The 12878-nt window shown below is 29.3% G+C and overlaps 1 protein-coding gene across 4 annotated transcripts; it reads left to right on the top strand.

The window, feature by feature from the left end:
* The first annotated feature begins 1309 nt into the window (after positions 1–1309).
* LOC139517091 (intraflagellar transport protein 43 homolog) lies at positions 1310–12595 on the top strand. 4 transcript variants are annotated; one of them, XM_071307763.1, is made up of 10 exons: positions 1341–1496; positions 2909–3040; positions 3764–3822; positions 4387–4422; positions 7833–7865; positions 9509–9558; positions 9806–9878; positions 10697–10772; positions 11455–11517; positions 12152–12595. In XM_071307763.1, exons 1-10 carry the CDS (start codon positions 1395–1397, stop codon positions 12266–12268), a joined length of 741 nt encoding a protein of 246 aa, XP_071163864.1. In that variant the 5' UTR covers positions 1341–1394; the 3' UTR covers positions 12269–12595. The 4 variants fall into 4 exon arrangements, with proteins under 4 accessions (XP_071163867.1, XP_071163864.1, XP_071163868.1 ...); XM_071307767.1 differs by lacking the exon at positions 1341–1496 and adding an exon at positions 1568–1714; XM_071307766.1 differs by lacking the exon at positions 7833–7865 and having other exon boundaries at positions 1310–1496.
* The last annotated feature ends 283 nt before the right edge of the window (positions 12596–12878 follow it).

Below are 12878 nucleotides of genomic sequence, written 5' to 3'. Positions count from 1 at the left end.
TTCCTGTCTCAATATCAACCAAATACTCCAATATTTTTTCAATAATTTTGGCCATACGGTCATGCAGGATCTGAAATGGCACACTGATCGATGATGATGTCTAACACCGCTGCATGAGCATTTCCTGAAGTGGATTGAGATTATAAAAGAATTAAATGATTAATCACATGCAAAGTGATTTGCAGTTTTTAAGTATATATAGTCTTAACATTGTAAACTTCTGAAGATGAATGAAGAATAAGAATTGAAACAAAAAAAAATCAAAAAAAAAGAGTAGAATTGATACTTCAAATGAAGAACATTAATAATATATTACATGTGTGTTATATGGGATAAAAATGAGGATATAAGTAACTGAGACCAAACACTAACACATTTGTAAAATTGTCATTTTTAAACAATCTAAAATATGTTTAAACTGAAACTAACACAAAGTGAAAAGGCAAAATTTCGTCTTCCACAATTGAGAAATGTCTATTCCACTACGCGAATCTTAATGTTACCGTAATTTTAGAGAATTAATAGTTGAGGATCCTGGATTTAATCATATCTTTATTTTCATCTTAATTCATACTTTTATTCACATTTTTATTCACATTTTTGTATGGTTAAAGTATCTCTTATAATCTATCACAGGAGACATTTGAACAAATAATCGCCGAGTACTTAGTGAGATCAGAAGAGGCAAACGGTTCTAGATAAACTGGACAATTTGAATAACCAGCGATATCTTTATACATCATCAAATATTATCATGTGAGTAATACATCATATGTTACAGTGAGGTATGGATTTTTGTTGCCTGTTTGAAACTAATTTAGTGTGAGAACCAGGCGTAATTGACTTTGAGCACGGTAAACTTATCATGACGAAAAGCGGTCAATAGTATGAACAAACAACAGATTTTTCTGTAAAACAATATTTCCCCGTGATTTTTTATTTTATTTCTGATTCTTCCATAGTATGCTATCTGAGGCTTTTGTTACATTGACTCAGTTTGTTTCATTGACATTTGTCCCGAGTGAATATCTAGAAGTATCATTTGTAACCCATTTGTAATACTAGATAAACAAGTTCCTAGGGAAATTCCCATGTTCTACCCGATGATAAGCCCTTTCCAATATTTTGTCAATGAGTATTGTGGCTGTATTATGGCTGCAATAAATTAATATATATATAAGCACCTGATATATTGTTACTTTAAACTTTATCTACTAAGCACACTTATATTATTGATCACATGTGTTATCATACTTAAATAAGAACAAAACTATTCATGACATTTAAAACAAATGTACTAAACATGTGCACACTTTATATGAAACAATTAATATTAAGGAATGAAACAATGAGGAGATTAAATATGCTCCAGGACAACGATTGATAGCCTTATTATGGAAAGCGCAGCTAAAGTGTTAAACACAGGGATCGTTAATGTTCTTGCTTCAAATGTATCAAACAACACAGGTTTATTATTCCCACATTTTAAATTGAAGGTAAACTATAAATATCTATCATCTATGACACAGTAAGATATTTTCCGGAGACAAACCGTCATCGACTTGAAATTACTTTTCTCAACCTAAGTTTTCTCCCTTAGATAAACACATTCCATGACAGCAGTAATATTTGTAAATTGCTCAGTTGATCACTTAAATTACAACTGATAGAAATGGCAGATGATTTTGATTTTGGCGAATCAAAGAATGCTAAGGTAAATTTAGGTTATACCTGTCAAAAAAAACTGTTTCCTACACGTAAAAATTATAACCTAATCATGAATTTATAAAAATATCTTTGACATGTTTGATACATTTCTGTGAGGTTTTTTTTAGTTAGAATTTTGGCTTTAGGTAAAAGTAGAAGGAATTGAGAGTAGGGAGAGGGAAAAAAAGTAGGAAAGGGGGAAGGTTAGAAACCAAGATACTCCTTGCCCCCTTTTTATTACAATGTAGCTATAGAGGGTAACGAAAGGGTACCCAAATTGCACCGAGTACCCAAATTGCACCTATTTAGAAAAAATTGCAACGGAAATCTTACAAGATTTCCTAGAGACTAAACAATTTGTATTTTTATGATTCGATACTATGCACGTCTTTCAACATAGGTAAACATATTTAGATATACACAAAACGTTCACAGTCTTTATCAACAGATGGACTGTTTACTGAAAAAGCAAAATGTACGAAAACGTCACCATGCGACGTCATCAAAACGTCATCTTTTTAAAATTAGCAAATACAATATATTATAAGTATCCATTTCGTAAAATATGAGGAGTAAGCATGGACGAATATCCAATTGTTCAAAATATTTGAAGAAATTAAACAAAAGCTCGGTTATTAGACTTTTGACGATGTGAATTTAAGCATGGATGCAATTTGGGTACTCCTCATTACAGAATCATGGATAGTTTGGAGGTTGATTCAAACCCATTTTTTTATGACTCAATATGGATTAAAAATCAAAATGGTGTACCTATACAATAAAGAAGGATAAGGCTACAAAATAAACCCAGTATGGACATTTTTTTCTTGATCATAAAACAACGTAGGTGAAAAAACTGTCAAAATAGGTGCAATTTGGGTACCGTCACGTTAGAAATGCCAGGCGTCAAACAACCATTTGCAGCTACCGTTAGCATCAAATTGGTTAAAGTTTTACCTTGACTTGTCAAAATTTCCCTATCAAAATTTGTTAGAGGTTAAAAATAATAATCTTTTGTGTCAATTTTGGAAAAAATGAATGTGATACATTTGTAAGTCAAAATTAGTTGATTTTTATTTTGTCTACAAAAAAAGTGTACATTTTATCGTCATGCACCAAAGAACTTTTACCACTATTTATCATGAAGGTACCCCCATTACTACTGTCATGTATGTGTCTTATCATTTTATTTTGATTATAGGGTACTGCTAAAACAGGGAGAAGAGCCCAACAGAAAACAGCAAATCCACCAGATGCTCCTGATTTTGAAGCTAGCGTAGAAAACTCACCAAAGGCACCAAAGTCAAGACAGCCGGCTGGAAGACAAGAACCTGTAGGTTTTCTTTATAGTCAGACAACATTTTGACATTAAAAGAAAAAAATGTCACATTTTATACATGAATTACCCCAAAACAAAACATTAATGAATTTACATATATAAAATAAGGATTTATATAACTATCAGTCACATTGAAATGAAGATCCTGTGTTCATGTTTTACTACTAATATATGTATATGACAAAGCTCAGCTGACACTCATGTTACATATTTAAACATATTATATCGTGAATAACATTGGTAGATTTAATGATTATCAAAACAGAAGGTAAAATCAAGTACTAACAAATCATCAAAAGTCAAAAATTGACTCCAGATTTGTATTTGAATCAAATTACTATGTATGAAATATTGAAAATGATGTTGACATGTAACACCTTAATCTAAAAAAAGTGTGTGCCTGTCTGATATTGCCACTCCAGCTGTGCATAGTGTCCTATGGGCACATATTCTTGTTATAACATGCCATAATTATAAGCAACCTGAATTTAGTAAGAATATATAATTTGAATATCATCATTATTTTACAAGTCAAAGATACTTTCTACTCTCTTGAATGGTTTTATATACAAATTTAGGAAACAAGATACATTTGTAGATTTCTTTAAGTCATGTAAGTGTTTTAATATTTAGCACAAGTTCAGAAACAATTATTGTATATATATGCTACCAAAAAAGAATAATCTTATCCATTTTAAAGATCTGTTAATATTTCAGGATGAGCCGCCGAAGCCCTCAAGAGTGTCTGGATGGGGTGAAGATAATCCTCGTAAAAGGTAAGCAATATAAAGCATTAACGCCTTAAATTGAATGTAATCAGCTACAATGATTGAAAATGCAAATATTAAATTGCATAAACTTAAGAGAGAGGAGAAAATGCAAAGGCTTCGTGAACTTTTCACCTAGTACTTAGTGAGCATAAAGGAGTATCATATTTTTGACAATTCAATAACAAGACCCCAGTAATGACACTAAAATGAAACTGTCTTTGAATATAATATAACCATGTGCTATTAAAAGCAGCATTAAAAACGTATACAAATATGATATTAATTATTTGTGCACTTGTATTTGTTTGTAGAAATACTGATTGTAGGATAAGAAGAAAATATAACATTAGTACTTGAGGCAGCAAACTTACATGTACAAAAAAGACTTAAATATGAATACCATAAGGGCAGAGCTTCCAAAAAATATTTGAGCCACTGATACATTTTAGGTCTTATCATTAGGCCATCTTATATATTTACTCACTAGCTTCATATACATAAACATTGCTTGTTTTTCATTTAAAATAATTTGTAGAATGCAACACATTAATTTCTCTCTTCATTTTTCAGTCGGAAACTTGGTGAAGGATTTGAAAACTTTGAGGAGTAAGTGTTGTTAAATTGTTTACTTAATATACAAGTCAGAATCATTTCATCAAAATATGTTCATTTGCACCATGATCAAATAAAAGTAAACATATGTGTAGTTTTGATATTAGTAGATGAGTGCATTTTCATTTAGATGTATGTCTGACCATATTTGTTAAAGAACAAGCGTATTTGAAAGAAATTTACCTCAAACACTAGTCTGAAATTCTTTAAATCTAGGTGAATTTTAGTTAAATTCCATTTAAAGTGTATTTGATGGAATATGAGTATTTCATTTGTTGGAATAAGGCAAAATTGTGAAAGTGATATGTATAATATATACTGATATATGCTACTTGTGATAACATTTACTGTTTGATAAAATCAGTTTTTTTTTCAAATACTTTTGTTGATATACAGTTATATAAACAGATTGATGATATTTTGAATGTTTAGTGTTTGCTTTGACTTAATAAATTACATATATTTAGTGGCAAATAGCAACCTTTGTGACATTTTACAAAGTCAAATATCAAGATGAACTTGTTTTGTTTAATTTTCAAGAAATGTCTTGAATACCATTTTGAATACGTTTTTTTTTTTATGATAGAAAGTACTTATTCCAGAAATAAATCTGATGATACCTATAGCCTGATTAGTGATTTGTAATTTAACACACTACAGGCACTAACAAAATTAAAAAATAATACAAAAATTGCCTTAGCAAATCAAAATGAAAAAACTCTCAGAATCTGTTCACAGAATAAATGGACATCAAATTTCAATGATAAAGATTATTTTACTATACTAGCTCCTTATTTTAATGCCTCCAATATTTTAAAGACAATTCAGATTTAGGATACTGATACTACATGCAACAAGTATCAAACACAGCTACTACTGCAGAACTTTTTTTGTACACTGAATGATTATGCCAGCTTTAATTTAGCTAAACTTAATTCAGCTCAAGAGAATTAAAGTTAAAAATTCTTCTCTTTTTTAACTACATAATACAGTTGTACTGCACTGCTAGTCAGATCAATAGTTTGCTCCGTCAATCATGTCAATGTTCAAGGTTGTAATGTAGAAAGACTTATTAAAATATAAATGTACAAATGTACAACATATCATAGTACATGTATATATATTATATTAAAGCCACTATGATTTATTCTTTGTGTATGATTGTATAACACTATAGTGTATTCACCCTTATACTTTAAGTTTTGTTTCCACTAATTTTCTAGAATTATGTTTTTGATCTTTTCAGCAGCAAGAAGTAAGCTGCATGTTCACATATATCTAGTCAACCATCTGCTTCATTTACAGTCAAACTCAGCAACTTTGAACTCAAATATCTCAATATCTAGAATAAGAGTTTAAAACTTAACATCATACTTATTTTAGTTAAAATCATTAATGGTACAAAATACATTTAAAAAATGAATTACATATTCGTCAACAATTGATTCAGTTCTACATTTCTCTTGTCCAGTGAAGAATTATAATATAGTTTTGTGATGAGTGAGAAAAGAAAGTCTAAATTCACAACTAGATAAGAAGATATGGGAAGAACTTTAAAAAGATAAAGTTTGCAAAAAAACATAAATCTTTACTTTTAGATCAATACAAGTTGTTCTATTGAATATTTGAGGTCAGACTAGCAGAGTTTGATTAAACTTTTCTCTATCAAGATTCTGGAAATGTCTCTCTGGAATTGGCATACAGCTCTTGCATGGAAGCAAAATTAGTCTTTAACATGATGTTTTAGTAAAAATTACTTTGCAAATTGGACAAAAAATCTTGAAAATTGCATGCAAATGACAAAGTCAGGAGAATTCATGGTAAAACAGTCTTAAATTCAATGCCTTAAATTGTTCCAGTTTGTAACAGCTATTTAATTGATAGTGCAGGTAGATTGTATGAGGAAATACAGAACTAGAGTTACTAGACAGCATACAGAAATAAGAAGATGTGGTATGAGTGCCAATGAGACAACTCTCCATCCCAGTCACAATGTGTAAAAAGTAAACAATTATAGATCGAAGTACGGCCTTTAACACAGGACCTTGGAGGCGCACCAAACAGTGAGCTATAAAGGGCCCCACAATGACAAGTGTAAAACAATTCAAACAGGAAAAACAATCTATATAACAAACGAGAAACAAGAAACACTTATGAACCACATCAACAAATGATAACCACTTATCATTTTATATTTAACATAAGACATAAGATACAATAGATAGAGAAGAAAAAACTACTTTTTTTAAATAAATTTAATAACTATATATATTGGTGAATGGTTGCTTTCTATGCTTATGGTTGTCCAGGTGTCAATAGCTAACAAGCTATATTGAAATATTTAACTTTTATTTATTTTATTTTTTTATGTTTTGTACTATAAATCATACATGTATAGAGTTATATATTTTATATTATTCTTAAAAATTTTGCAAAGCTTCAAATTTATTTGAAAAAAATGTAAACAAAAAATTTTGAAAGTATCAAAAAGTTCTAGAAACCCCTTGAAATTTTTGAAAAATACTGCTGTCTGATTTTTTTGTCAAATATAATTATAACAGATTTTAAATATTATGAGATTTCACTTATATAGCTGTTGCCAGGATGGAAATTGTACAAATACATTAGATCTGACAAAATTTGAATTCGATTAAGCTATTTATTTATTTGAATAATATTTTTACCAAAATGACATCATCCAAGATTGGTCTATATTTTTTAATGTTCTTTATGAATTTAATATTTGTTTAAAAAAAAAAGCATGATTACTTTTAACAGGTTATCAAATAATTGCACCCTCTATTGGTAAATAAGAATGAGACAGCCAACACATGATAACATCTTTCAACCAACATTTTCTCTCTTTATAATTCTCTGCATGGTACCTTTTGCACTTGGGCGCGCGCAAGTTTGAATCAAAGATTGAAAAAAAATGTGTAAATACATGAATTTTTACTGTAAATATAATTTTGATTTATATTCATTGTCAATGAATAATTTTCTGCATGATAAAAAGGACTTTAATAATACATTTTATAGTGGAAGATCTGTTTCTGCTATTTAGCAGTGAGTATTTTAGTCTTGCATAAAATGTCTTAAGGTGAGTTCCACTAGATGTCCACCACCAGGTCTTGTACAGGTGTTTGAATGCTAAAAACTGTACAAATTACAGGATTCATGTTTTGTATGCTGAATAAATTAGAATTAAATATTACATAACCTGACATATTGGTAACTTTGTCGAAACAGACATCTTTAATATTCACCATTGTCTAGAAATGTGGAAATATGTCTCAGGAGGCAAATTTTCAGGTGTTTTGCTCAATTTTTTTTTCAAATTTTAATTTATCACCTTAAATATTTTGTTTATTTAAGTTCATTAATTGATTTTATTTTCTCCTCAGTGATGTACTAGCAGATATTGACGATATTGTTGGGTAAACTTTTACAAGTTATTTGTCGTAACTTTTAATAACCTTTCTATCAACACAGTTCACCGAGAGCACCTGACTTAATATTTTGGATTTTTGAACTTATATATCATAGTTTTCAATATGGGAGTATTTTATTCCATTACATGAACATTGTCCATCTTTATTATTGAAATGAATTTGAGTAAAGGTGGGAGTTCAGTATAACAAATTGATTAATGAAAAGAAGCAATGTTAATTGTGTAAAAAGTGATGTGGACAATTGTCATGCAATAAGGCTACATATTGTAATGGGAACAATTCTATACCGAAATAGAAAATTTTGATAATGGGGATTTTGGTAACTTAATAAACTAGATTTTACAGCTCTTTTGCTTAAAGAATATGGTGATGTATTAGAAGTCTTAATAGAATATTTTAAATTAAGTCTAATTCATTAGTTCTAAGTAGAACTTTTTCATTGGACACAGAACACCAATTATATAAATTATTTAGTTTATTTTTAATCATAGCCTCAATAGATTTGTATGGTGAAGAGGTATCTAGATTAATTTTGATGCTTAAAAACATAAAATCATTTGTATTAACCTCACTTAGTCTTAAACTGAGCCCATGTGAGCTGTTGTTGTCACTTGGCATCCTTCATCTATTATTTTATGGATAGCCTTCATCTGAAACCACAAAGGAATCTTCAAGATCTTCAAATACCTTCATTGTCACCAAGACTTGTCTGCTGGCCCATCAGAATTTACATTTTTAAATGTACATGCTTAGTAATTGTCATCTAAAATGGTTTCTACTCCCAATTAATAGTTTACATGGCAGTAGTAATTTGAATTTGATATATATTTATAAGGTGTAATTTTAAACCACCCACCAAGTTTTGACAATCTGTAGGGGTGTCTCTATTAAATTCAAGCCATATTATCTCATTTAACAACTGACTTGACATTTGCTGTATTTTTTTCAAGCAATGAATAAAAAAATTGAAAGTTATAATGCATATATGTCATTCATATGATCAGCTCTGAAAAAGTTTTATTTAAAAAGAAAACAAGATCCGTTTTCATACATAAACATTGAATCAATATTTTTCAAAGATTGAGGTCAGCAATACATGCTCAGACAATTTTATTTATGTGGAATTAAGGAATAAAAGAAACCTTTAGATACACATTTAACTCAATTATTTATGATTAAAATAAGAATTATTTGCTTCCTTTTTTGTGTATATTTTATTTCATTTATTTAATAAGAAATGCACCTTATTTTGTTGTGTGATTTATTTAAATACCGAGCGTGATTCCTGTTTGACCCTTTTGCCACCATTTTTACCCAGTTTGTTTTGTGTTTTTATCTAATTTAAAATCATAATTTTATTAATTTAATGCTACTTAAGTTTAATGAACCAAGTTGTATTATTTTAATGCTGGTTTTTTTTTTATGTAACATTGCAATATAACATCAAAAGAGCAGTTTAAGATACAAGATGGTTATTACATGAATTAAAAAGAAAACATTGAATACATGAATTTCATAATTATAATTATCAACATGTACCTTTATAACCCAGGATTGTTGATACTATATCAGATAAAAAAGAAAGCCATGGTTAGTTTTTTAGTTGCAGAATAATTTTATATTTTCAGTGAGAGATTAAGACCTAGAACTCCTGAAGATGATAATGAATCTGATACAGGTATGATTATAAGTTTACATGTTCAGTTTTAAAAAATACTTTGAAAGTTTAAGAAATACTGAGATTTGTAACTTGAATGAAAAGATAGGGCAATATTATTGATAAATTGTCTCATGAAACATACAATTCTCACTAACATGCTTGATTAATTTTCTAAACCGTATCTAATACACTCCATTTCATAAAAACAATGTTTGGGAATAAGTATGATCAGTTTTCTTCAGACAATATCTGTCTTTTTTTTTAGATATACCTGTTATACCAGATCTAGAAGAACAACAAGATGATGATATGACAGTTAAAGTAGCTATAGCTCCAAAGTAAGAACATGTTTTCTCGTTTGTCTGGTATACTATATAACGCAGTTATATAACATGAGTGAGCAAGCAGTTTAATATTTGAGTTGGCCATTATCTGATGCATGAGCTACAAAATAAAATTTTTGAGAAAAAACTGACAATTGTATATACCTGTTAACAAGATAATGTACTGGCAACATGTATAGCTGAGAAAAGATGATTTCTATAAGGCACAGTTCATATAAAGATAAAAAAAAGAACTTACCATTATTGCCATTGTAAATGTAAATACCAGCTAATTTGAAATTGCTACAGTGCTTTGCAAGTGAACCTATGATAGCACCTAGCACATGGAATAAATTAGATACAGGTGTATTATTTAGAATGCAGCTCAAAATAAGAAAAATTGCAGTAAACTTAGTATATTGAACAACCTTCATTGATAGATTTAACAGAGATTCAAAATAAATATGTAAATATTCACATTCCTCCTTCAAACTGTTTTGACATTAAAAAAAAATACTGGAAAAGAAAAAAAATGTCAGATCCCAATTTGAATAAGATTTTGGGCCTCTCTTACACTATTAGGACAGTCAACTTCTATATCCTGAGATAAACTATGTAAACTATCAACTTTGATTGATTCTGTGAACCTCAATCAAGAAAAGCAATTCAGATGCACCAAAATCATTATCTATCAATTCTAAAAAATGTAAAATACTTAATTGCATTATTGTGATAAGTTTATAGTAGAACATGTTACTTGTAAGTATATAACTTTATCAAACTTTATTAGGTTATAACATGTTAGTGTCATCAACCCTTTTCTCTTATTTCAGTGTTGCAGTTAACAGAGTAGCAACTTACAGAGAACTAGATAATGACCTTTTAAGACAGGCAGCTTTTACAACTCTGGTATAATTATTATGATTTGTAGAATTTTTACCCTGCAACATAGTTTTAAATACATTTTATTTTGTCCATGTATTTGTATAGGCTCAGCAGCCTCTGCATTGTATACAACTTGTATCAGTATTGGTGTAAAGTTCATCTGTGATTTTACCTTGTCAAATTAAAAGATACACAAAGAGTGAAAAATACACAATGTTTTATTATCTTAGTCTCAGTAAGTCTACTTTTCTAGTACTAGAAAATACCTGTATTATTCACTCTAGTATAAAACCTCTAATTACAAATTTTAATTTTTTGGTCTGTACATCTGTAGTTCGTTTATCCATTCGTATGCCTGTCCCGCTTCAAGTTTTGGTCAAGGTAGTTTTTGATGAAGTTCAAGTCCAATCAACTTGAAACTTAGTACACATGTTCCCTATGATATGATCTTTCTAATTTAAATGCCAAATTAGAATTTTGACCCTAATTTCACAGGTGGGGTATCCTTGTACTATTGACACATTCTTGTTCAAAAACATATAGTCTACATCACCATATAATGCCATTATTAGGCATTAATGCTAGGCAATGCTTGCGATTGAAAATTAAACAGTTTCTCTTTTAAAAAAAATATTGGATCTCATTTAATAGAATTTGCATGTAGCTGTATGAAAATTAAGATAAATACCTAATTGTTATTTTTCAGGATAATGATATAGATCTTAAGTTACTGACTAAGAATTTATCTACAGAAGCAGATTTAATAGAGGTGAGTATATCTAAAATTCCCTACACACACTTAATTTTTTCCATATAAAGTTATATCAGACATGACTGTTACTGATTAATCTATCCTGATAACTGGACATTTGGGCCGGCATGAGCAGCAATTTTCCAGTACAATGACTTTTTGTCTTGCAGGCAGAAATGAGATCATGTTACTAGGTATAATGAAAACTTGAACAGAAAAATAGTCACTCAATACTTTGCTTAAAAAATGGAAAAAACACCCTTCAACAAACAAATGCAGCAATATAATTTTAATTTTTTATGATGTTAATGGAATGGCCTTGACAAATGAATAAAAAAAAGATTGAATGAAACAATTATATATTTAAGGCATATAAGAACTGTAGTTGAAGAAATCCCAGCATCAATGGGGAAATTGGCTCTAACAAAACAGTTTTATAGATGAGGCATAAGCACTACTTATTTTCTTTTCTATTGTTTTAATCTAACATTTATAGGATTCCAGCAATTTAATATGGCAGCTCAATCATCAGTTACAATATATCAATTGTTGATTTGACAGTAAATTTGGACCATTGAAAAAAGTTGTTACATAAAAATTGCATTTTAATAGTACTGTTTAACTGTACCTATATATACAATTTTCCTTGTAGGAGGACAAGCCTTGGGACTGGGATAGACTGTTTACAGAAGTGACGTCAGAACTGTTATCACAACTAGACACTACTGAAGAAACAAGTGATAACCAAGAGATCAATCAAACTGTGTGATATTGTTATTATTTTTGTTATTATTTATTATTAATTTTGAATGAGAAGATATTGTATAAAATAATGGAAGTGACTAGACATCATGTGATATTGAAGTTTTCAACAACATTCCCATTATTGATACAATTCTGTAAAGAAATTGGTGTTTTTTAAAATGTCAGTGATTGTCATGTGAAGATTATTCTTTAAAAGATTTTTGAAAAGAAAATTTACATTTGATACACACATGTGACATAACATTTTAACAGAAATTCTTCTTGTTAGATCCGTCCAACATAATATTTTTCATGTACTACAACAATAAATTCATATGATACTGTATAATAATGTTGGATATTAATGACAAGGCAAAGAGTTATTTATCATACCACTTTCAATGCAATGACAAATATTTTCACTCATCCTCAAAAAGTTGTGTGTTCACTACAATCCAATTAAAGACACATGGTAATTCAATATCTTGTTTACATAAAAGACCACTGACCATGAAACATAAGTTTACTATTGTTGAAAGATGACCACATGAACAAGTTGTACAAAGCTTTGTATTTCAAAGTAGATGTAAGAAGATGTGGTATGAGTGCCAATGAGTCACAATCTACAAAAGTAA

This window comes from Mytilus edulis, chromosome 3 (assembly GCF_963676685.1).
Source record: "Mytilus edulis chromosome 3, xbMytEdul2.2, whole genome shotgun sequence".
Lineage (NCBI taxonomy): Eukaryota > Metazoa > Mollusca > Bivalvia > Mytilida > Mytilidae > Mytilus > Mytilus edulis.
This window is presented reverse-complemented; position numbering and strand designations above follow the sequence as displayed.

Coding starts and splice junctions, on each gene's coding strand:
- LOC139517091 (XM_071307763.1), top strand. CDS start 1,395: ATGGAAAGCGCAGCTAAAGTGTTAAACACAGGGATCGTTAATGTTCTT. Junction 7,866..9,508: donor GATATTGACGATATTGTTGG/GTAAACTTTTAC, acceptor TTATATTTTCAG/TGAGAGATTAAGACCTAGAA. Junction 9,559..9,805: donor TGATAATGAATCTGATACAG/GTATGATTATAA, acceptor CTTTTTTTTTAG/ATATACCTGTTATACCAGAT.